Raw genomic sequence first — 25,345 nt, forward strand, 5'->3', positions numbered from 1 at the left:
TAAGGCTTGAAAGTGAAAAGTGGATCTGGATCCTGCTGGTCTTTGGCTTTCAATCCTTGCACAAGTCTCCTCTTCATATTTTCAAACATATAGTAACACATGTTACTATACCATAATGTTTAGGACTGCACTTGCTCCAACTCCATTCTCCTATTTCCAGTCATACTTTTTAGTCATTCCATTCATATCACTTCATCTCCTTTCTACCCTGAGACTGCTGCTCTTGTTTATTCTCTTTGCCCCAAATCCCCCATCTCGGTGATGCTTTTGTTCTCTGTGCCTGAGGATCACTTTTTGGGAACCATATGTAGTAAAGGGCATTGAACCAGGGTTGGCTGTATGCAAGGCAAGCGTCTTAATCCCTATACTGTCTCTCTGGCCCTGCCTAGAACGTTTTTCAATCGAGTCTTACAAATCTCACAATCCCTCATGGTATTTATTTATTTAGGATTGCTTGGACTTTTTATGGGGGGGTGAGGTTATTACTCCATTAAAACTTTAAAGTGTTGATCTACATCTTTCCCAGCATCCCATATGGTCCCCTGAGCACCGCCAGGGGTAATTCCTGAGTACATGAGCCAGGAATGACCCCTGTGCATTGCCGGGTGTGACCCAAAAAGCAAAAAAAAAAAAAAAATTATTGGTCTTTTTTTATAGGGACTATGCTAAATCTATATAATGCTTTGGGAAAAATTATCATTTTGACGATATTAATCCTTCTAATCCATGAACAGGGGGTATATTTCCATTTCCTCCTATCTTCTATTATTTCTTTTAGGAGTATTTTATTGTTTTCTTTGTATAAGTTCTTCACCTCTTTGTATACTGATTCCCAGTTACTCACTTTTCTAAGACACAATTGTGAATAGGAATTTTTTTTTTTAAATCTCTCTTCTATTGCATTATTTGCATATTGGAAAGCCATGGGCTTTTCTATGGGCAAGATTTCCCACTCTTTTTTTTTTGCTTTTTGGGTCACACCCGGCGATGCACAGGGGTCACTCCTGGCTCTGCACTCAGGAATCACCGCTGGCGGTGCTCAGGGGACCATATGGGATGCTGGGATTTGAACCCGGGTCGGCCGCGTGCAAGGCAAACGCCCTACCCGCTGTGCTATCGCTCCAGCCCCAAGATTTCCCACTCTTAACATTACTATTAGAAGTTCTTTCCATAGTAATTAGGCAAGAAAGAGAGATTAAGGGTATCCAGACTAGAAAAGAGGAACTTGAACTCTCACTATACACAGATGACATGACAGTATACTTAGACAATCCTGAGGGCTCCACAAAAATGCTTCTAGAAACAATAGGTTTGTATGGTGATGTGGCAGGTAACAAAATCAAGTTTCATCTTTACCAAGTATTCCCACAATACCATCAACCTATGGTTTTAAAGCCAGTCTTGAAAAGCTGATAATCTCTCATTGTACAAACATTAGCTTAAGTATTATCATTCTTAGAGTAGCTTCCCCTTACCATCTAAATATTACTCCACTATTGTAGTCTCTTCTTTGCCCTTTACACACACATCATGATGTTATGATTTGATTTATTGCATTTACTATATGTTGCCCTACCAGAATGTCTGCTTCATAAAACAGGGTCATTGCAAAGCCTGCCTGTTTATCACTGTCTCACTAACCCATCAGCCAGTGCCTGACACTCTATAGCCTCTCTGTGATTCTTGGCTTTTGTTTTTCTGTTTATTTATTTATTTATTTTTAGAAAAAGAAAGGAAATGATGATAACCCAAATGTAATCCAGTGCTGTCTCTGAGAAATCTTTAATTAGGGAAACATAGTGAGAAGGCATCAGAGAGTTAAAGATGAATGCCTCTTTGTGGACAGTAAGATGATTGGGACAATGGAAATGTTGGTTCTGAAAAAGTCCTCCATGAGGCCATCATTATGTTCCAGTCTCTCAAGTAGGGGGCAGTTAGAGAGACTAAATGTCTACTGACAGCTTCTAGACTTTCCTAGGTTTTATTACAATAACCCCCATCATTTAAAGCAGACCTTTATAAACTTGTTCCAATTATGACCCCTCTTTGCCTGAAAAATAAATTAATTTTTTTGGGGGGTGCATACTTGATGATTCTCAGGGGCTACTACTGGCTCTGTGCTCAGGAATTACTCCAGGTGGTGCTCTGGGGACCTTATAGAATGCCAGGGATCCAATCTGGTTTGCCGCTTGCAAATGGTCTAACCACTATCCTACTGCTCCAGCCCCTGCCTGAGAAAATTTTGGTATATAAAATATGTAAAATTAGGTATATAAAATGTGTAAACAAACATGGGTCAGAGAGGCTCATACAGATCCTTTATTTGACCACATAAAAATCTGTGTTGCAGAAAAACACTGTGACCTTGGATCTTTATCTTGGATTATTGTCATGCAATAATCAAACTTCAGAGACACAAGTGAGTAGTCTGAGAAGTTCTAGCATTCTTTTCCTGTTGCTACCCAAGGCTTTTAATTTAATCTTGATTTTCAACACAATTCGTGTACTTTTTAACAAATATTTATTGAACATTTACTAAATGGCTAGACACTAATAGGAGAGGTAGGGCAGAGAAAATAACCATGAACAAGATATGTATAATTCTTACCTTGATGGGAGTTATGCTTTAGGAAGAAGAAAGCAATTACGAGGAAATTAAAATATGCTGTGATGTATGCTAAGATATGGAAAGAAACTCAGAGTACCAAAGAAAATGCAGCACCCTAAAACAGGTTATATGGAATGATTTACCAAACTGTGAACTTGTAGACCTGAATAGAGGAATTGAAAAGAAATCTCAAAAATTTGTTTTAAAATACTTTTGTGAGGGGCTGGAGTGACAGCACAGCGGGTACGGCTTTTGCCTTGCACGCAGCTGACCCGGGTTCGATTCCCAGCATCCCATATGGTCTCTCAGCACCGCCAGGAGTAATTCCTGAGTGTAGAGCCAGGAGTAACCCCTGAGCATCGCCGGGTGTGACCCAAAAAGCAAAATAAATAAATAAAAAAAAAAATAAAATACCTTTGTGATTTATTATCAGTAATATATTTAACGTGTAAACTGATTTTATATACCGTTGTGCCCAGGCTGCATAAAAATTTCTCATTCATAAAGTGGTCATGAGTGAATAAAGTTTAAGAAGCCATGCCTTAGTCTAAGTCTTGGAAGCTGAAGACAGTGTATTATATCAGACAGTACAGTGTTTGCTTGAATGTGGCTGACGAAAAGGATGCAAAAGAGAAAAGAGAGAGAAGACTGCAGAGGTAATCGCCGCAGAGCACAAGATGCCTCTGCTAAGGACCTCAAGTGTTACTCATGAACTGTATCACTGTCATCACTGTCATCCTGTTGCTCATCGATTTGCTCCAGCGGGCACCAGTAATGTCTCCATTGTGAGACTTGTTGTTATTGTTTTTGGCATATTGAATACGCCACAGGTAGCTTGCCAGGATCTGCCGTCTGGACAAGATACCCTCGGTAGCTTGCTGGGCTCTCCAAGACGGATGGAGGAATCAAACCCAGGTCGGCCGTGTGCAAGGCAAATGCCCTACCTGCTGTGCTGTTGCTCCAGCCTGTTACCCATGAGAAGACTGATTTATTTATTTTTGGTTTTGGGATCACACTTAGCTGTGGTCAGGACTTACTCCTGGCTCTGTGTTCAAGGACCACTCGTGGAGGGGTACGTGGTGCAGGGGATGGAACCCAGGACAGCTACATGCAAGGCAAGCACCTCCCAACTGTATTCTCGCTCCAGCTCCAGAAAAGGTTTATTTGAAAAAGGGAATAGAAAGTCACTGGAAGTGTCCAACCTTAAGAAAGGTCTTTCAGATTGCACTCATTTGTGGAATACAAAGTAACAGAATGGGAGACTAACACCCAAGAATAGTAGAGATAAGTACCAGGAGGATTCCTCCACAGTTTAGAAGCCGGCCTCGCATGCTGGGGGAAAAAGCAGCTCAGACAGAGAAGGGAACACCAAGTAAAGGGTGATAGGAGGACCCGTTTGGGATGGGAGATGCGGGCTGGAAGCAGACTATAGACTAAACATGATGGCCACTTAATACCTCTATTGCAAACCACAACACCCTAAAGGAGAGAGAGAGAGCAAAGGGGAATGCCCTTCCACAGAGGCAGGGTGGGGTGGAGGGGACAGGGTGGGGGTGGTGGGAGGAATGTTAGGACCATTGGTGGTGGAAAATGGGCACTGGTGGAGGGATGGGTACTCGATCATTGTATGACTGAAATCCAAGCACGGAAGTTTGTAAGTCTGTAACTGTACCTCACAGTGATTCACTAATAAAAAAAAAAAAAAAGAAAGCTCATTCAGTTTAAACAATACCACTCAGGATATACAACTCTTAAGTCTGCAAAAAATTAAGAACTCTACACTCAGGTCACAGATATAGGAGCAAGTTGGGACCCCTAAACTCACTGAACCGAACCATTTACTTTAACTTTCACACCACCCCCACTCTTTAGAGAATCTCTCTATCCCTCCCTGCCTTACCCTTCAAGAGAACCAGTAATTCTCTTTGGGATTATCTCTCTCTGGGCTTTCCCACTGTTTCTGGCAGCTCCCCAATTCCAGTTGCTGGGGTGACAGCATGCCGTAGGGGACAGATAACCCTTCCCCATGATGCAACGCACGCGCACACACACAAACCCCTGCCCTTTCACTGGTGCACATCCTGCGACCTTCCAGCTCGACCTTCCAGCTCGGCCTCCGGGATCCCATCTGTCTCCAGGCATCATCCTGGATCCCATTTGTCTCCAGGCAAAAGCCCATTCAAACGAGGAGTGGGGATCAGAGCCTCAGGAGGGCTTACGGTTCTCGCCGGCAGAGAAGACCAGTACAGGGCTGTCTCCCTTCACTGAGGTCCCCTTTGGTTCGGGATGTCTGTCCCCTTCTGCAAGTGGAGACAGACTGGGACCGTGCCCAGTCATTCCGGGAGGCTGGGCTCAGACTAGGGGTTCACGGTGAAGTGCAGAGGCTGAGCCAGGGAGCACAGCACCCTGCCCAGCTCCCGTGGGCACCCTAGTTTCCAGGGGCAGACATCTGGAGCAGGTGCGCCTTGGAGATAAGCAGCTGGGAGGAACCCTCTCTGGCCTCCTGGGTACCTCCTGGACTATGCCTCCCGCCCAGAGCACCTGCCCGCGCTGAGCGTCTGTGTGTGTGTGTGTGTGTGTGTGTGTGTGTGTGTGTGTGTGGTGGGGGGTACGGGGAGGGGGACTGGCCGTATGGGCTGGCCGTATTTCTGGCCAAGCTGTACGCACGAGGAGGCAAATGAGGACGCCCTGCGTCCCAAGCCCTCCCGGACTTGGGGGAGTGGCACAGCCGGCCCAGCTCTGGCAAAGAGCTCACAGCTCCTGTGCACGAAGTTTCCCCGAGCCTTTCCCTTTCCCATCCCCTCTGGAGCTCACCTAGGGGAACGACTGCCACTCCTGCCACTCGGAGCACGGTCCCCCCCCCCCCTACTGCTCCCCAAAAGGACTCACCCATCCCTTAGGATCGCCAACATCGCATCCCTTTCTCCCAGCCCTCTACTTAGCCCCAAATGGCAATTTCTTTCCCTTCATCGGCTCGACGGACCCTACCCTCCCCCACCCCCACGTAACCCACTCCTTTACCTTGGCCTCGAAGAAAAATCCTTTGCAGCACGTTGAAACTCCAACCACCGCCCCCCCGCCCCCCACCCAGAAGTGTGCCCTGGTGGCGGGGGTGGGGTGGCGGGAGGAAGGCGGGAGAGGGGGAAGAGGAGTGGGGGGTGGTGGGGCGCTCACATCCCGCTCCCAGGCTCCAGCAGTAGTGAAGGGCGCGCAAGGGAGGGGCGTTCCCTTAGTTCAGGGACCAGCGCGCTTCTCCATCCCTCAGTTTCCACCCCCCGCTGCGCTCCCTCCAACCACTCCCCCCACCCCCTACTCCGCCCATCACTTTCTCCAACTCCGAGAGCGGCCTCCGAACCCGCCGCGGTCCCTTTAAGAGGAGGCCACGCCCCTCTCCCCTCCTCCCGGCGCGGCAGCCGCTCGGTGGCGGCCGCTCCGGGGCTGACAAGATGGCGGCCGGCGGGGCTTTCGCTGCGGCGCCCGAGTGCCGGCTTCTGCCCTACGCGCTGCACAAGTGGAGCTCCTTCTCGTCCACCTACCTTCCCGAGTGAGTGCCGGGGCCCCGCGCCCGGGGCCGCCCGACCGACTGCCCGGCGCCGGCCCGCCGCGGGTGGCTGCTGGGGGGCGGCGGGCGCCGAGAGGCCCAGGCGGGGCCTGGTGGCGACGCGCGCTGCCGGCGGGGGACGCCTCGGCCTCCGGGAGTCGCCGTGCGGCCGCCCCGAGCGGGGCTCCGGGGCCCGACGGGGCGGGGTGTGGCGGGGCGGGAGCGCGGGCGGCCGCGGGGAGGTGGGGCCGGGCCCGCGGGCGAGCCTCAGCGGGCGGCGGCGGCGGCGGCGCGAGCACCGGGCCCGGAGGGGGAGGGGGAGGGGAGGGGGAGGGGGGAACGGTCCCTGCCGCCACCGCCACCGCCGCCGCCGCCGGCCGGACCCTGGCCGTCGAGGGGAGGGGTCCCGGCCCCCCGGGACGCCGGACGGCGGCGGGCGAGGGGTCGGCTTCCGCGGGATTCCTCGAGGTGCGGGGGACGGGGCGGTGTGGCCGTTTCTGGCCGGTGCTTCTGGCAGGGAGAGTGGTGGGCAGGAGGGGCAGCGCCCGAGGGGCCCGCGCCGGCCCCGAAACTCAGATGCGGTCGGGGAGAGCCTGGCGGGGGTGAATGCAGCATCCGCGACCGACCTCGCTTTGCTCACCCCCGGTTTAGGGTTTCGTTGCATTGTGATCTATCTATATGCAACATGTCAATATATATTGCGTGCACACACATACACACACACACACACACACACACACACACGGTTGGGGGTGGGGCAAACTCTTTTTTTTCTTTTTTTTTAAGCGTTGGAAGTTCTTTTCTACAGTTTTTGACGGGAGTAGCCCTAACTCCGGTTAACTCCGGTTTCTAAGCTCCGGGTAAGAGACACTGGTCACTGCAAAGTTTTTCCAGGAGCCCGTGCACACTCCTGAAAAGCGTGCTCCTTGCCTCCTCTGCTACTGAAGCGTCGTCTCTGGGGCCCAGGGGACAAATCTAGTGACAAAGTGATAGTGTTTTGGACGTTTGGGAGCAAAATGCAGGGAACTAGAACTGCAGAGCTGGCTGAAAGGGGAGGACTATTTCAGGAATTTCCTACTTTCTCTTAAACTTGGGTTCTGGAGTCAGATCCAGTCCAAAAAAAAAAAAATCTCAAAAAAGAGTAGAGCTGAGACTCTGAGGGGTCTGTGTTGACCTCTCTGGGCTGCCAGGCCCCTGGTCCAGTTTGGCAGTCAGGCCTTCCAGGAGGATCTGGCGGTGGAAAGGAAGCCAAGTGATTTGTCACCTCATGTGGCCCGTGTGACTTAGAGATGGCTCCTCTGTGGCTGTGTCCCAGTTTGATGCTGTAACCAGCATTTAATTTGCAGGTGGGCAGGTGAGCGTGTTAGACCCCCCGCCGGGGCTGGAATGGAACCATAGGCCCTTGCCCTCCGGTTTTAGGGTTCTCGAGTTGTTGAACCGGAATTGATGTTGGAAATTGGTGAGGGGGGAGGGATATTTTTTTTCCTGGGTAGATTTTCTGCTGTAATTAGGCCACGTCCAACCAAGATTTGGCACTGTCGTTGGAGACTTGGACTCCACAGGTTCTGTCTTCATTCTAAACAGAGAAAGAATCACACATTTTAGGCATGACATGCTTCTAGCTGAAAGACAGTTTTACTTTGTCTCGTTACCCTTGTCCTGGATTTGAAATGACTGGAACATTAGTGTTGGTGTTAGAAGACAACTGTTTGAAATTGGGGAAACGTGTTTAATGGATTCTTAACTTGCAAGCAGTTTCATTTTAGCGTCTCATTTAATCTTTGTTTCGCTCCTTGAGTGTCATTGATCATGGCCATGAAGTATAGTTTTTATTTTAAAACACTATGAACTATTGTTGTAGAAAGTAATCTGAACCTTTACTTTGATAAAAGTGTAGCTATAAATGGAGTGTTCGAAAGTTTTGAGTTTGTGAAGTTGGAGCTTGCTGTGCCTGAATTTTAACTTTGTGCGATAGGAAATATAAGAAAAGTTTTCATTTTCCTAACCTTGACCCAGAGCCCTCTGTAGCGATTGCTGTATCTTTTACTGGCAATGAGGTTCATGTGAAGGTACTTCCTAAGCAGTTTCAATTTGAAGAAAACCTTTAAAAAAATTGGGAGGTGGGTGTGTACATCAGGTGGTCATAGGGCTACTCCCAGCTCAGTGCCTGGCGGGTTAGTCTTTGGTGAGCCTGGCAGTGTGGAGGGCACCCTGTGGTACTTGGCATCCAACTTGGGCCTTGCACATGCGTTCCAGCTCTTGACGTTATCTTTTCAGCCCTAAATAAAACCATTGTTGAATTTGCCCACAGAATAGAAGCTGCTTATGTTTTGCAACTCACAGACCTAGGCATCGAAGAGAGTAATAATAAAACAGCAGTGGTAATCACGTAATATGATTTCCCTATGTTCGGCTCTTCATGAACACTTTTAGGGTACATGAACTCGTTTAATTTCACAGTCTTTGTTTGAGCAGTCTCTGTTTCCAGATGAGGAAAAGGCCTGAGGAGGTTAAAATTTGCCAAAGTTTGAAGGGCTAGATGAAACAGGAGTTGAACCCCAACTCTCTTGGCTCCAGAGTGGCGCCAGCTGTAGAGCTGCCCTGCTCCAAGGAGGTCACAGATAAGCGCTGTGAGTTAGAGGCACTTACATTACTAGTGTCAATTAGTGTAAATAATAATATTGGCTTATTTTTATGATACTTGGGGACTAGATTTAGTGCTGGGAATTTGAACTGGGTAGCACCTTACCTCTTCTACTGTCCAGCTGGCGCCTTAACGTTAGTTGTGTAAAGATATTTGAAATTATAGGGATAAAATGAAAAAGAAAAATTTAGCTATCTCTTTTTCTCCTTAGGGTCTTGGAAGGGTTTTCCCTCTCCCAAAAGCAAGGGGGAAAAAATTCCCCTCTAACTCCTCGATTTATTTGAACCTTAAAAATATTAAAACAGATCTAGACAAATCTAGTTGTAGATAATATGTTTTTACTTTGAAACTAAGTGAGCCGTTCTTAATGTACTTGAAGTAGTTTGCTTGTGTTTTACCTTTTTTTATGGGATTTAGGAATTAAGGAAAGTTTTAGTGCTGATTCTTAGGATTTATGTGCATTGTTATGTGTAAAACATACTTTATGAATAGTCCTTATACCCAAGTGCACCTTGCAGTAGCTGATAGCAATAGTAACTACATTCATCCAGTGCCTCCTATGTGTAGTTTTATTTAATCCGTAGCACATACCAGACAAGATAGATCCTGTGTTGTGCAAAGGCTTTTTATCCACGTTAAGTTGTTCAAGGTCTTAGAGTTTCAGAAAGTTTGGCCAGCTTTGTGACTTCAGAACTGTTGCATGTGTATCTAGTAACAACCACCTCATTTTGGGTATCTTCTATTCCTTGGCAGTTCATAACAATTCAGTGATAAATGTTAACTCTCAGCTTCACAGTTAGAAAAATTGAGAAAAGGTAAGTTCACTTGCCTAGGTCCAAGAGTTGAAAAAGTTGTGGGAGATAGATTCTGATCTTGGACTTTCTTGACTTGTGTTCTCAAAAGTGTTTCAGTATTTCGTGTAAGTATAATATGTGCTCAATTGGAAATTTAGATAAGATGTGCCCTATATTTTAATTTAACATTTAAGATCTTAATATTTTAATATGAAAACTGGGAAGAACCTTTGTAAGTTATTTTATGCATTGATTTCATTTATATAGAATAATTTTTATTTTGGTTACATATAATTGAAAGATGTAACTATATTAGATAGTAAAAGTTAATACATTCGAAAGGGTTTGCCTTTATTCCCATTAGTCTTTATTACTTAAAATGAAACATGGATTAAAATTATACCTTATGTTAAGTTGTGATTTATAAAGTTCAGCAAGGTTAGGCAGTGAACCTGTTTCAACTATTTGTTCCACATATATGTTTAAAATATTAAAATGAATGTATTTTTAAAATTGCAAAAAATCCTACATTTATTATAAAGTGTGGCTCAACAGAAATAAAACATGAATTACTCCTTTTTTTTGCTTTTTGGGTCACACTCAGCAATGCACAGGGGTTACTCCTGGCTAATGCACTCAGGAATCACCGCTGGCGGTGCTCAGGGGACCATATGGGATGCTGGGATTTGAACCTGGGTCGGCCGTGTGCAAGGCAAACGCCCTACCCGCTGTGCTATCACTCCAGCCCCTGAATTACTCTTTTTTTTAAAAAAATCAAAGATAGCTAGTCATCCTTTGGTGTATCATTCTTGGTTTTGTGCATGCTTTCCACTTGGTGTTATCCTGTGTATTGTTTTATATTTTTTCCTCCTTAATATGCAATGCTTCTTAATATGTAATATTTCTGTATTCTTAGGTGTTGTTATTTACTGTGAATGCATTTACTCCATGTAGCGATTTTATGAAATTAAAAAAATAGATTTCATATCATTGGTCATTCAGATTTTAAGGTTGGTTTGTTTTTGTTATTTTTTGGGTCCTTATCAGAGTTTGTATCGCAAAAATAGATCTTGAGCTCTTTTATGATAAATTCTTAGGTACTGAATTGTTGAATTAAAGTGATCAACATATTTTCCTGCTGTGTGTGTAGGAAATCTTGTTTTTACTCTGAGATTATTTGGGTGTCATCTGTAGTAATTAGTGAGTGGTTTTAATCAGATTTGTTCTTAGAGATGTCCAGAGGATACTGTATCTTACAGTTCCTAATACTTCGTTATTCCGCCCCACTTCCTTTATTTTGGTTTTCAAATGAGTATTTTTTTTTTTAACTAATCATGTATTTGAGAAACAAAGCACCTCCTCTTTTGTGCCTTCCTTCTTTATGGGCGTTTGACACGTGTCTAGGGCATCAGGGAAATACCCAGCTAACAAGTATTTTATTTTCTGAGCCTTGTGAAATTGTGAAACCTGTGATGACCTTATTGCCATTTAGTAGCCATCCTCTCTTTTCTAAAGGATGCTTATAAATTTTATGAGTTTATCATCTTAAGCCCTAGATGTGTTGGAAAGTCTCAGAGCTTACAAACGTTACCCCCTCATTTTATAGTTATTTATTATTTTTGTCCAATTCTAAGAGGGGATGTTGAATAGGTTATTCAGTTCTATCTAGAAGTGGAAATCTGTCTTGTTCCAATATAATAGATTGTTATTATCTTCTTGTAGGGTTGTGAATTCCTCTTGGTTATAATGTAATTCTCAAGCCCTCAATATTTCTAGTCAGTTGCCACCCCCGCCACCCCCCACCCCTGTTTTATAGTTGAATACCTTAACTCATTATTCCTAATATCTGATAGAGGGAAAAAAATTCATGGAACATAAATAATTGTTTTTAGCAATTGTTTAAAGTACTTATGGACTTAAGACTTAAAAAGATGTTGTAATTTGGTTTTATTGTAATTTACAAATCTCTCTTAGGATTTATTTATGCAGTCCATATAATGAGACCTTAATCTTTGCCATAAATAGTTATTTCTTCCTCCTATAATGTGTCTTTTACATGCTTTTTAAATTAGAATTTAAATAAGTATTAGTTTGCGTAAGGACCTGTGTAGAAGGAAGATACAGGGTCTGATGCAAATATTATTGTCTGACGCTGTTGCTAGTATTTAATACCTTAGAGAATATTTCTTTCCTCTCCTTTTTTTTTTTTTTTCTATTTTTGAGCCACAATAAACTGTGCTCAGGGCTTACTTGTACCAGTGCTCAGGGATTATTCCTGGCTGTGCTCAGGGGACCATATGGGATTTTGGGGATTGAACCCAGATTGGCCACATGTAAGGCAAGTGCCTTACCTGCTGTACTGTCTCTCTAGCCCCTTAAAGAATATTCTTGTATTTCTTTGGTATGAATGAAACTGCCACCACCAGTGTATGTATTACTAAAATACATTGCTTTGTATAAACTCTAGAAATTTTGACTAGAAATGCTAAATTATTTTTAATATCTTGTATATAGTCCCCTTTTCTACCCCTTTTTCTTTTTGGATTTTTATTGGAAGAGCCATAAACCTAGCTCCTTGAACTCTTCATCAGCTAAATGTCACTTTTTCAGGAAACTTTGCCTTACCCTCATCCTTCCAGCTTAGTTTGGCATTCCCCTCACTTGCCTCTAGAGTAAATATTTTCATACAAATGTGTACATTCCTCATGTATTTATTGATACTGCTTATAATTATATATTTATGTGATTATTTGATTAGTAGCTATCTTCCCAGCTAGTCCTCAAACATCCATAAAGACTATGAAATTCTTCCTCCTTATAATGTCTAGTCTTAAGTAAATAAATAAATGAATTAGATAGAACTTTTATGTTTTCTTTCTCTCCTTACTCTTCCTTTCTCCCTCGGTCCCTCCCTCTCTCCCTCCCTTCCCCTGGATTTTGGACAACACCTGGTGGTGCTCAGAAGTGAAAGTGTACCCTGACAATTATAAGTCGTGACCATAGTAGTGCCAGAGATTTGAACTCAGGTTGACCAAGTGTCAGGCTAACCCCTGTACTGTCTCTGGCCCCAAGATGCTTTTTTTTTTCTTTTTTGGGTCACACCGGGCAATGCACAGGGGTCACTCCTGGCTCTGCACTCAGGAATTACCCCTGGTGGTGCTCAGGGGACCATATGGGATGCTGGGAATCGAACCCGGGTTGGCCCCATGCAAGGCAAACGCCCTACCTGCTGTGCTATCATCACTCCAGCCCCAAGATGCTTTATTTTTTCATTATTACTCTAACCTGATCTTCCTCTTACGACAGTCCTTATTTTTATACTTATCAAAAGTTTAGTATATAGAATGCAAATTAATCTAGGAAATCTGACATTGATAGAGTGACATTGCCCTCAGATTTACTGTATTTAATAGAACAGTTTTGGAGCATATCTGAATTATGACAATGCTATTAAGTTTCCATTACAATATAAATTTTAGGGGCCAGAGAGACAGTACAGCAGGTAGGTTGTTTGACTCGCACGAGAACAATGCAGGTCAGTCCTTTGCACCCCATATGCACTCCAGGCATAAACGTATGTGATCCCTTAGCACATAGATTAGAAATAAACCCTCACCACAGCCAGATGTGACTCAAGTATTACATCTGTTTTATTTTATTTTTGCTTTTGGGTCACAACTGGCGATGCACAGGGTTACTCCTGGCTCTGCACTCAGGAATTACTCCTGGCAGTGCTCAGGGGACAATATGGAATGCTGAGAATTGAACCCGGGTTGGCGGTGTGCGAGGCAAATGCCCTGCCCACTGTGCTATCTCCAGCCCATCTATTTTATTTTAATGACGCAGACAAAATGCTTCTGATGTATGGCATATTAAAAAAAGGGGGGGTGGTGCTAAAAATACCCCTGATAGTTTGATCCAGTTTTTCTTTTTTTTTTTTTTCTTTTTGGATTACACCCAGTGATGCACAGGGGACACTCCTGGCTCTGCACTCAGGAATTACCCCTGGCAGTGCTCAGGGAACCATATGGGATACTGGGAATCGAACCTGGGTCGGCCACGTGCAAGGCAAATGCCCTACCCACTGTGCTATCACCCCAGCCCCCAGTTTTTCATTTTTAAGTGCATATGCTTATATACAAACATAGTCACACTTGTATGCTTATGTCTGTGGAAGGAGACTTATTAAAGTCTTAATACTAGTTACTTCTGATTCGCTGTAATTGAGTTGAATTTTATTTCTTTCCTTTTTTTGTGAAACTTTTGCTAAAAGTTTTAAATTGAATTTCATTTTAACAATGTTTTTTTAAACACCAAAATACAGAGTTGTTGAGTTTTGCTCATTTGTGTTGTGTGATATTTGCTCATTTGACTATAAACAAAATATAGAGGATTTCATGTTAATGAGTTTGAATTTTGTTTTTTGAGAAGTGCAGTATCATCAAAAGATTTTAAGTAGAAAGTGAGGTGAATAAAGTCTCTGACTTAATTTAAATGAAGACCCAGCAATTTCAGTTTTTAGTAGCCAATCTTCAGCAGCAACCCACAGATTGTGGCAAGCTTATCTCTGGGATATATATTCAAGGGATAGGTGCACAGGCTAAATATTTCTAAGGGGACCAGTTTCCAGGTGTTCTTTTATTCTTGTGTATTTCTCTTACTAGCTAGCCTGAGAAATTGCCATTGTTTTAGGCTCTTATTACTTTATATATTTTGGAATATCTTTCAATGACACAGTGTGGTTCACTCAACAGTACCATTGTCATCACTGGGTATTTGTTCAAAAGGCAGGATCTCAGTTTTATTCTAGACTGAACTGCAGTGTAATTTGCATTTTAACAAGAACTCAGATGATTTTCCTGCATTTCAAAGGATTCTGGCCATCTTACCTCCAATTTCACTTTTACCAAAGGGCCTGTGGCTGTTCTCCTCTTGTTGAGTATAAAATACTTCAATATGCCAAGTAAAGGGGTAGTTCTAAATATCAAAAGGACAAAAACCAAAAATATTTCTTGCAAAACAGGTGGTTCTCAATTCTTTCCTTTAAACAAACTGTGAAAAGGAAAACCTAATTACCTGTCTGTTGGTAGATCATAAAGAGAATTTTAACAATAGCACATTATGTGACTTCTTGGTATATCATTCAGAAGGTATTAAAGAATTAAGGATACTGTGGCCCAGGGATGAACCCTGGAAGTACCAGTGACAGATGCACTTCAGAGCTAAAGACCCCTGTGAAGGGTGTTAGACCCCCAGCTTGGCTTTCCCCAGGCTCTAATTCTGTAAACTCAGTATTTTGTTAGAACCTTGCTAGGAAGCTGCACTTAAGAATGACCATTTCTGCCTCAGGGTCAAAGACATCCAAAGCCTTCCCGGAACCAGCACATGGAAATTGAAACAACTAGTTTGAAACAAGAGATCTAATCAAGATAACTTTGACAGGGAAAGAGAAACACCCAAGCTGGTTCCCCCCAAAGAGCTCACAGAGGGTGGGGATGGTGGGAAAGGCACATTGAAAACACCCACCTCCAGACTACAAAATTCATAATGGGAAAATAGTGCAGATCCCCACCACACTTAGTGAAGATGTAGTAGCCAGCTGTACATCCTCTCTGATAAGGACTTTAGAAAGGAAATGTTAAGGATATTTAAGGAGATCAAAGAAACAATGGAACAGATAGCCAATCAAACACAAGAGGATATAAGAAATGAAAAAGCAAGCAGAAATGACAGAACTAAAGAATTTGGTAGATGAAATAAGAAACTCACTGGAAGGCTTCAACAGCAGAGTAAGAGTAGCTAAGGACAAAATCAGTGAGCTCTAAGATCAGATGCAGAAAACCTCCAGACAACAGTAGAAGATAGAAAAATGCCTGAAATCAGTGAAGCGCAGACAAGAGAACTCTGGAATGAATTCAAGAGTAACGACATAGGAATCATCAGGGTCCCAGGAAGCAATTCCAATAAAGAAGCAATAGTCAATGAAATCATCATTGAGAAGTTTCCGGAGTTGAAGAGCATAACTCAGATTCAAGAGGCCTGAAAGGTACCAGATAAAAGACTCAAATAAAAACACTCCAAGACACATCTTAATCAGAAGGAGGAAAGCCAAGATAGAAATGGAGTACTCGAGGCAGTGAGGTCAGCATTGGAAATCACATAACAAAGAGTGTCCTTAAGATTTACAGCAGATTTGTCAAATGATACCTAGCTGGCCCAGAGACGTGGTGGGACTTAAACAAACCTCACTGAAATGAACACTTCTCCAAGAAAACTTTACCCAGCTAGACTGTAAAAAACTAAGGCACGCCGAGGGGCGTGTGCACTCGCAGGATCTCCGAGCAGCTCTGTCTCACCGCCCACGTCCGGTGCTCCGGAACCGCTGTGTATGGGCTGGATCGGGATGGCCGTTGGCCAAAGGCAGGCGAAGGAAGAATGAGGACCAAGCTGGTTGCTGATTAGTTACCGTTTATTCAATCTTCCATCTTTCCCATCTCCCGCACTCCCAGCTCCATCCTCTCTCTGGATCTACTCCAGCCTCTGGCTTCTCTAGTCTCTCCTCCTACTTGTCTCTTCCACCTTGCCCTCTAGGCTACACCCAGCCTGGTAGCAAAATCAGCATAAGAAAGCCCTTCCTGAGGGCTGCCAGGTTCAAAGGGCATTCCAAAGCCCTTGCTGACTCTTAAGGTGTTTTTCTCTTTTCTTAGTCCAAACACTTATTAACATCTTAATACTAGTCATTTTTGTATGGAGATAGCAAGAGATACATTGAGGCTTGCAAGGCAGCTCTCCTGGCAACATCTTGCCACAGACTCAGACCACAGCACTCAGGCCAGATTAATCACTTCTAACCCTAGCAGGGTCCAAATCTAGTTATCACTGTTTGGATCATGACAACATTTGTCCATGATCAAGCTCTTAACTTACAGTTAAGCATTAGGCACTTTGGCCAGGCCCATCTCGATGCCAGGGTAGCACACAACTCACCGCTTGCCCTGGGTCCGTCTCGTCCCTCGTTGGGACCCTGCTTTGGGGGGTTCTAGGAAGTAAGGGCAGCTAAGGCTTAGGTTGAGAGAACAGATGCCCAGGAAGAAAATATCATGTAGAGCCAAATGACATAAGGTTACAAAAGCATAGCATTTGCTAAATTCTTCCTGTGTCCATACAAAAAAGACATTGCTCTGAATAAACTATGCAAAGGTCTCAAGGAGAAGAGAAAAACAATATTTACAAGTCAACAGAACACTAAGAAAGAAGCTACAAATAAGCAAAGAGGAATGGGAGCACTGTAACGGGAGTAACCCAATAAACCTAAGCTACCTGAGGCTATGTTATCCTACACTAGATGATCAGATTTGATTTGATATCAGATTTGAAGGAATGAGACAGAATTTCTCAGTTAAACAAAAGCTCAGAAACTTCATAGCTTTGAAACAAACTTTACAAGAAGTGAAGTGGTTAAGGCATGAAAAATCTCACAAGTCTTACAAATATGGCAAACTTCTATAGAATGATGGCACAATACTTCATAATAATCTCACTCAATGTCAATGGTCTAAAAGCATGAATTAAGACAGAGTGGCAGGATGGATTTAAAAATTGAGTCCAGTTTTCTGTGCCTACAAGAAACATTTGTTTATTATTTTATTATTATTATTATTTTTTGCTTTTTGGGTCACACCCGGCGATGTACAGGGGTTACTCCTGGCTCATGCATTCAGGAATCACTCCTGGCGGTGCTCAGGGGACCATTTGGGATGTTGGGAATTGAACCTGGGTCGACTGTGCGCAAGGCAAACGCCCTACCCGCTGTGCTATCGCTCCAGCCCCAAGAAACACATTTGAACAGTTAAGTCCATACACAAAGTTAAAGGTTGGAGTACAATATTTCAAACAGACAACAGCCACAAAAAGGCCAGGGTATCAGGATATTATACTTGTATCAGACAACATTGACTTCAGGCTTAGGCTTAACAATGCTATGAGAGATAGAAAGACTCATTTTTTTAATGGTAAAGGGATATGTACAGCAGGAAGAACTTATGCTCCTAAACATATTGTGCATAATGAGGAACCAGCAAGTTACTTAAAATAACTGCTAATAAGTAAAGTGGAGGGAAGACATTGATATCAGCACAATAATATCTGGATATTTTGACATCACCATGTCATCTCTTTAGAGCAACTAGAGTAAAACTCAGCAGAATGCTGGTTTTGAAGGAAGAAATGAAATAATGGGGTATAATATTTTAAATATACTTTATATGTTTATATTATATATCTGTCATTTCATCCCCCTCCAAACTCCAAAACAGATTCTTCTTCACCATACTTATAACATTCTCCAAGATACACCACACGCTGAGCCACAAAACATAATTCCATAAAGTCAAGAGGATCAAAATCATTTCAATTCTTTTTTTCAGATCACGGTGCACTGAAAGTAGAAGTTAATCACAAACAGAAATTGAGAAATAAAAATACCTGGAAATCAGCTCACTCAGTAGTAGTTGGGTCAGAGAGGAAATGAAAAGATTCCTGGAAACAAGATTGAGAACATGAACTACTAAAACTTGTGGGACACAGCAAAAGTGATGTTGAGAGGAAAGGACCTACATTAACTTAACTGCACAGCTTAAACTGGAAAAAGACCAACAAAGGGAGCCCAAAGCAGGCAGGAAAAAGGAAATAATAAAAGTTAAGGGCACAAATTAATGAATTGGAAATTTATTTTAAAAAAAAGATTAATGGAACCAAGAGCTGGTTCTTTGAAAAATAAACAAGATCAGTAAACCACTAGCAAGACTCACAGAGAGAACGAATAGAATCAGAAATGAATGGGGTGGGTGGAGGGGCATCATAACAGATACCACAGAAATGCAAAGAATCTTAGGGGATTACTATAAAAATTTTTATGAAGTGAAACAAAATCTAGAAGAAATGGATAAAATTTTGGACTGCTATAACCTCCCAAGTCTGAAATAAGAAGATGTGGAATACCCAAACAGATTTATTATTATTGAGGAAATCAAAATGATGATCAAATGTGTACCGAAAAACAAAAGCTAAGGCCTAGATAGATTTACTAGTGATTTCTTTCAAACCTTTAAAGAGTTACTTCCAGTCCTTTTCGGGCTCATTCAGGAAGCTGAAGAAACAAACATTTCCATTTTCTATGAAGCAAACACCCTGGTATCAAAAAAAGACAAACAGCACCAAAAAAGAGAAAATTACTGACTGATATTCCTGATGGACAAAGGTGCAAAGCCTTCAACAAAATACTAAAATTGAATCCAACAACTCATCAAAAAGGTCATACACCATTACCAAGTGGGATTCAAGGGATGCAAGGATGGTTTAACATTCTAATCAGTCAACATGTACCATATTAATAGATGCAAAGAAAGCGTTTGACAAGATCCAGCACTCATTCATGTAAAAAACTCAATAAAATGGGAACAGAAAGAACTTTCATCAGTATAAACAAAGTCATAAACTACAAGCCCACAGCAAACATATTCTGTGGGGAAAAACTGAAAGCTTTCCTTCTAAAATCAGGTACAAGACAAGGTTGCCTACTCTCAGCACTTCTATTCATCATAGTACTGGAAGTATTGCCATAGCAATTAGGCAAGTAAAAGATACTAAGGGCATGAAGATAGGAAAGGAAAAAGTCAGTCTTTTACTATTTGCTGGTGGCATATTTTTAGAAAGCCCTAAAGACGGGGCCGGAGTGATAGTACAATGGGTAGGGCGCTTGCCTTGCGTACGAGACCCGGGTTCGATCCTCGCCATCCCATATGGACCCCCAGCATTACCAGGAGAATTCCTGAGTGCAGAGCCAGAAGTAACCCTTGAGCATTGCCTGGTGTGACCCATAAAGCCAAAAAAAAAAAAAAAAAAGCCCTAAAGACTACAAAAAACATACAACGCTGAAAATAGTAGATGTGTATAGTAATGTGTCAGGATACAAAATTAGCATACAAAAGTTCATGGCTTACCTACATACAAAAATAAAACAAAGGAGAGACTAAGAAAAAAAAATCCAATTCACAATTGTGCCTCAGAAAATTGGTACCTAAGAATTGACTGAAAGATCTATATGAAGACTGTCACTGTCATCCTGTTGCTCATCGATTTGCTCAAGTGGGCACCAGTAATGTCTCCATCGTGAGACATGTTGTTACTGTTTTTGACATATCGAATAAGCCACAGATAGCTTGCCAGGCTCTGCCGTGCGGGCGAGATACTCTTGGTAGCTTGCCGGGCTCTTTGAGAGGGGCAGAGGAATCGAACTCGGGTCAGCCATGTGCAAGGCGAACGCCCTACCTGTTGCACTATTGCTCCAGCTCTATATAGAAAATAATATTTAAAGAAATAAAAGAGAACAAAAGGAAATGGAAAAAAATCTACTCATCGATTGGGAGGATTAAGATTGTCAAAATGACTATGCTTCCCAAAACATTTATAGAGATTCAGTTTTGTCCCTATAAGGATACCCAGGAGGGCATTGCCTTCCCCAATTTCAAATTGTACTATAAAGTGGTAGTAATTGAAATTGTGGTATCATAAAAAAGACAAACCCTCAGATCAGTGGAATAGAAATAAAAATTCAGAAGGAGACCTCAGTTATATGGTCAGTTAATTTTTGGTAAAGGAGCAGAAAAAAAATGAGCAAAGAAAGCCTCTTCAACAAGTGGTGCTGGGAAAAATGTTTTAGCCACATGCAAAAAAAAAAAAAAAAGAATTCAGAACTCTTTCTAATGCCATGCTTAAAGGTCCAATCAAAATGGATTAAAGACCTTAATATCAGACTTGTCTCCATAAGATATATAGAGGAAACATAGGCAGACTTCTTCACGATATTGAAGCAAGAGGTATCTTTAAGGATAAAACACCGTTGACCCTGTAAAAGCAAAGATAAATGGCACTACAATACATTAAGTAGCTTCTGCACCTAAAAGGAAATGATGATAAGAATACAAATAAAGCCCACAGACTGGGAGAAATTATTTGCCCAACACCAATCCAATAAAGGGTTAATATCCAAGATATATAAAACACTGATAGAACTTCACAAAGAAAAGGCCATACAGTCTTATCAAAAAATGGGAAGAAGGGGCCGGAGCAATAGCACAGCGGGTAGGGCGTTTGCCTTGCATGTGGCCGACCTGGGTTCCATCCCCGGCATCCCATATGGTCCCGTAAGCACCGCCAGGAGTAATTCCTGAGTGCAAAGCCAGGAGTAACCCCTGAGCATTGCTGGATGTGACCCAAAAAGGGAAAAAAAAAAAGAAAAAATAATGGGAAGAAGAGATTAACAGAAGTCCCTCAAAAAAGAAATACAAATGGTTAAAGGCATATGAGAAAATGCTCTGTATCACTAATCATCAGGGAAATGCATATCAGAACAACAATTAGATATCACGCCACACTAGAGAGCCTGGCACTCACCAGGAAGAACAACAACCAGTGTTGGTGTGAATGCAGGAGAGGGGGAATGTGGAATGGGACCCACAGTCACTGCTGTTGGGAATGTTGACTGGTTTAGTCTTTTTGGAAGACACTATTGACATTCCTCAAAAACTAGGACTCGAACTTCCAACCAGCCAGCAGTTCCAATCCTGGAATATACCTCATGCTTCCAAAAACAATGCAGAAAAGACATCTTCACTTCTATGTTTATTGCATCTATTCATAATAGCAAAAATCTGGAGACAACCCAAGTGCCCCCAAACAGATGACTGAATAAAGAAGCTATGGTACACATAGACAATAGAATACTACTTGGTCATAAGAAAAGATGAAGTCATTCAATTTGTTAATACATTGATGGACCTGGAGAGTATTCTGCTGAGTGAAATGAGTCAGGGAGAGGGACAGACACAGAATGATTGCCCTCCTATGTGGGGTATAAGAAATAATTAAAGCCCAAAGGCAATATAAAGGAAAAGTTGGAGAATGGATCTTTAATAGAAAGCTTGCCACTGATGGGGGGTGGGAGATAGGTTGACCATTAAGGCAGTGATTGAAGGGAAGTGTTCACTGTGGATAAAGACCATGTGCTGAATGGAGGTTAAGTGATATGCATGATAACCTATCAGTAACTGTATTGTGAACCACACTCCTTCAAGGAAAAAAGAAAAAACTGTGCCCTTATAGAGGCAGATTGTGGGGGGCGGTAGGGAAATTAGAGATATTGGTCAAGGGGAGTCAAGAGATTGGGGTTGGAACATTGTATGTCTGAAACAAAATCTTTTGTTTTTTTAAAAAATTTTGTTGAATCACCATGTGAAAAGTTACAAAGCTTTCAGGCTTAAGTCTCAGTCATACCATGATCGAACACCCATCCCTTCACCAGTGCACATGTTCCACCACCAAGAACCCCAGGAGACCTCCCATCCTACCCGCACCCCCAGCCTGTGTGGCTGATGATTTTCACTTTACTCTCTCTTTACTTTGATTACATTCAATATTTCAACAGGAAATTCACTATTATTATTTGGAATTTTCCCCCAACAATCAGACCTGTCGCAGAGGCAACTGTCACTGTCATCCTGTTGCTCATCGGTTTGTTTGAGCGGGCACCAGTAATGTCTCTCATTGAGAGACTTATTGTTACTGTTTTTGGCATATCCAATACGCATGGGTAGCTTGCCAGGCTCTGCCGTGCGGGCTCCATACTCTCAGTAGCTTGCCGGGCTCCCCGAGAGGGGAGGAGGAATCGAACTCGGGTTGGCTGAGTGAAAGGCGAATGTCCAACAGCGTTCTGCTATCGCTCCAGCAGAGGCAACATTTGATAATTTGTTTTCCATTGCTGAGAGTGAAGAGCATATGAGGTTTTGGATTTCTGGTATTTTAGTAATTAAGTCCAGGGAAATTTCTGCCAGAAATTGCATCATTGCAAGCTCGTACCTCTGTTTGGTGGGCCTTATAAGATGGCGGTCGCCACACTGCCGCTGGGGAAAGGAAAAGCCGAGAGAGAGAAAAACCTTTCCTCTCCCTGGGTGGGTATGGGGCCTCAGCTTAGTTCACAGTCTAGAGGCATTTCTGCAAGAAGCTGCTGGTGCAGAAAGTAGTTAGTTGGCCTCTGGGATCATGGGCGTTCAGCAACCAAGGGGCCGCTCGTGTGCGGCCACTCGGGTCACATCTGGGCGGAGAGCCTGAAACTAAATCTTGAATACTTTGTAATCCATAGTGAATCAATAATTTTTTTTTATTAAGAGTACTGACAAATTCCATCTGTTCCCTTGTATTTATGTTAGCAAAATTTTGAATGTGTTTACTTACAAAAATAGAAGTTGTTATAGACTGTTGAATTTCACTTTATTCTAGCAGTGATATTCATTTATTTAGCCATTTTGGAATAAGAAGTCTTCATATCATTGAAAATCATTTTAGCTCTATTTTCTTTTATTAATGTTTTAAATTTTATCTGTTTTGTTGGCTGGATCAATAATGTGCCTGTACTATTGATGATACTAGCCAGAAAAAATGTTTTAAATTACTTAGAATCTGATGATCAGAAACCAGAAAGTTAAATTTTAATTAATAACAGTAAAAAATAAAAGGCTCAGAATAAAAGTATATTATTAAAATTTTGTGGGTGAAGTTTTAGGAAAACCACGATCAATATAGAAAAGCCATGTATTTTTAAAATTGAGTGGAGCGATAGCACAGCGGGTAGGGCATTTGCCTTGTACGTGGCCATTCCGGGTTCAATTCCTCCGTCCCTTTTGGAGAGCCCAGCAAGCAAGCTACTGAGAGTATCCCGCCCGAACGGCAGAGCCTAGCAAGCTATCTCTGATGTATTCCATATGCCAAAAACAGTAACAACAAGTCTCACAATGGAGACGTTACTGGTGCCCGCTTGAGCAAATCCATGAACAACGGGATGACAGTGCATTTTAAAAATTAGGTAATACTTTTATTCTGTTGATACTTTTGAAAGAATATGCCAGCTTTATGAAAAATGGATAGTATTCAAAGATAAGTAGAATTATGACTTTTGAATCATTGATCATCAAAATGAAAAAAGTGTATCATCTATTAACAGTGTACATGGGTTGCTGAACATTAACAGTGTACATGGCGCCTGAACATGCCACCTGCATCACCCCTCTTGAGATGTGTACTTAGCGCATGTGTGCTTGCACTCTCTCAATTTCTAAAGGCTGTTTTTACTTTATGATTTCTAAATAAAAGTTGTTTTTACTTCACTAAGAAAACGGCAACAGCAGAAACCCTGATGAGGATGTCTGTAGATTTTTCAAAATTATTTAAGGGAGTTTGAGCAAAAATACTTGCGTGTCATTGACTGAAATACATTTCAGTTGTGTCTGTTGAAACTTGGGGAACTTTTATTATTTTTATTTATTTATTTATTTATTTATTTATTTATTTACTTTTTGGGTCACACCCAGAGATGCTCAGGGGTTACTCCTGGCTCTGCACTCAGGAATTACTCCTGGCGGTGCTTGGGGGACCATATGGGATGCCGGGGATCGAACCCGGGTCGGCCGAGTGCAAGGCAAACGCCCTACCCGCTGTGCTATCGCTCCAGCCTCAAAACTTGGGGAATTTTTAAAAACATAAGATCATAGTTATAATCTATTCTTTGAACCTAGACAAAAAATACTAGATTTATGAAAAAAATCCACAATAAGATTTTTAAATCTATTTTATCTTATAATTACACAACACATAGAAAAATACCTAAAAACTAGAAGAAAAAATATGGGAAATATCTGATAATTTAGTCGTGGCAACTAACATTGATCCAGAACATCTACTATCTTATTCTCATGAATTTTCATGCTTTATGCAGGACTGGTAAGTGGGCTACCGGCTATTCCTCAGGGGATTCTTCTTGTGCAAAGTGCAACTGGCACAACCATTTATAGCAGCCCTGCACTTTCTACATAATAGGTAAAAAAAAAAAAAATACCAGAAAAAAATTTTTTTTAAAGGAAGGTATCTCTGAGTTGAAGGATTCAAGTCTTTAGTGTGAAGAGGTTAAGAAACTAAGGGTGGTCAAGAAACTTAGTCAAGAAACTTAGTCAAGAAACTAAGGATGGGAGCCTGGAAATACCTTGATGTAGGAGCCTGGGGTGAGAGAAGCAGCCTGCGTTAACAGGTCAGTTTGTATATATCCTTAGGAATCAGTGGCTTATGTGCTTTTCTGTCCAGGAGTGGAATTATGGGGTCATTTTGAAGCTGTATCTGTGATTCTTTGGTAAGTTTCCAACAAGGCTGACCCGAATTGCAATTTAAGCAGCAGCAAGGAGAGGGATTTTGGAGTTTTGTTTTGTTTGTTTGTTTTTGGGCCACACTCAGGACTTATTCCTGGCTCTGCACTCAGGAATGACTCCTGGTAGTGCTCAGGGGACTGTATGGGATGCCAGGGATTGAACTCAGGTTGACCCACACAAGACAAACACCCTACCCAGTCTACTATCGACCTGGCCCTGAGGTTGTTTTTTTTTTTTTTTTTTTTTTAAATCACATCCACACCAGTGTTTGTTGTTTCTGGACTTTTTTGTATTTGTGGGGGGGGGGGGGGGCCACACTTGACTGTGTTCAGGGCTTACTCCAGGCACTGTGCTCAGGGATCACTTGTGGCCAGCTTGGGGCACTTTATGTTAGTGCCGTGATTGAACCTGGGTCAGCATGAACAAGGCAAATGTTCTGTGGATAGGGACCATTTTCCCTGGTGTGACCATTGTCATTTTGATTTGCAGCAACCTGAATATCTCTGA

At 42.4% G+C, this 25,345-nt stretch overlaps 1 protein-coding gene and 1 long non-coding RNA gene across 7 annotated transcripts in view; one reads left to right on the forward strand and one right to left on the reverse strand.

Moving 5' to 3' along the window:
- LOC129401706 (uncharacterized) overlaps window positions 1-6,242 on the reverse strand; it is a 67,031-nt gene extending 60,789 nt beyond the window's left edge. The window contains exon 1 of the long non-coding RNA XR_008628419.1: window positions 6,145-6,242. This is a non-coding gene — a long non-coding RNA (uncharacterized LOC129401706). The remainder of the gene's footprint in view (window positions 1-6,144) is intronic.
- The window catches only part of MKLN1 (muskelin 1), a 347,617-nt gene that overhangs the window by 186,455 nt on the left and 135,817 nt on the right, over window positions 1-25,345 (forward strand). For 2 of the 6 annotated variants that reach the window (XM_055124482.1, XM_055124490.1), the window contains exon 1: window positions 6,028-6,152. The exons of 3 other annotated variants lie outside the window; for them this stretch is intronic. In XM_055124482.1, the coding sequence (XP_054980457.1) occupies window positions 6,055-6,152 (98 nt within the window). In that variant the 5' untranslated portion in view covers window positions 6,028-6,054. Of the gene's footprint in view, window positions 1-6,027; window positions 6,153-6,488; window positions 6,618-25,345 lie in introns of those variants that run through there. One more of the 6 variants, XM_055124506.1, reaches the window with a different exon arrangement.

This window comes from Sorex araneus, chromosome 1 (genome assembly GCF_027595985.1).
Source record: "Sorex araneus isolate mSorAra2 chromosome 1, mSorAra2.pri, whole genome shotgun sequence".
Lineage (NCBI taxonomy): Eukaryota > Metazoa > Chordata > Mammalia > Eulipotyphla > Soricidae > Sorex > Sorex araneus.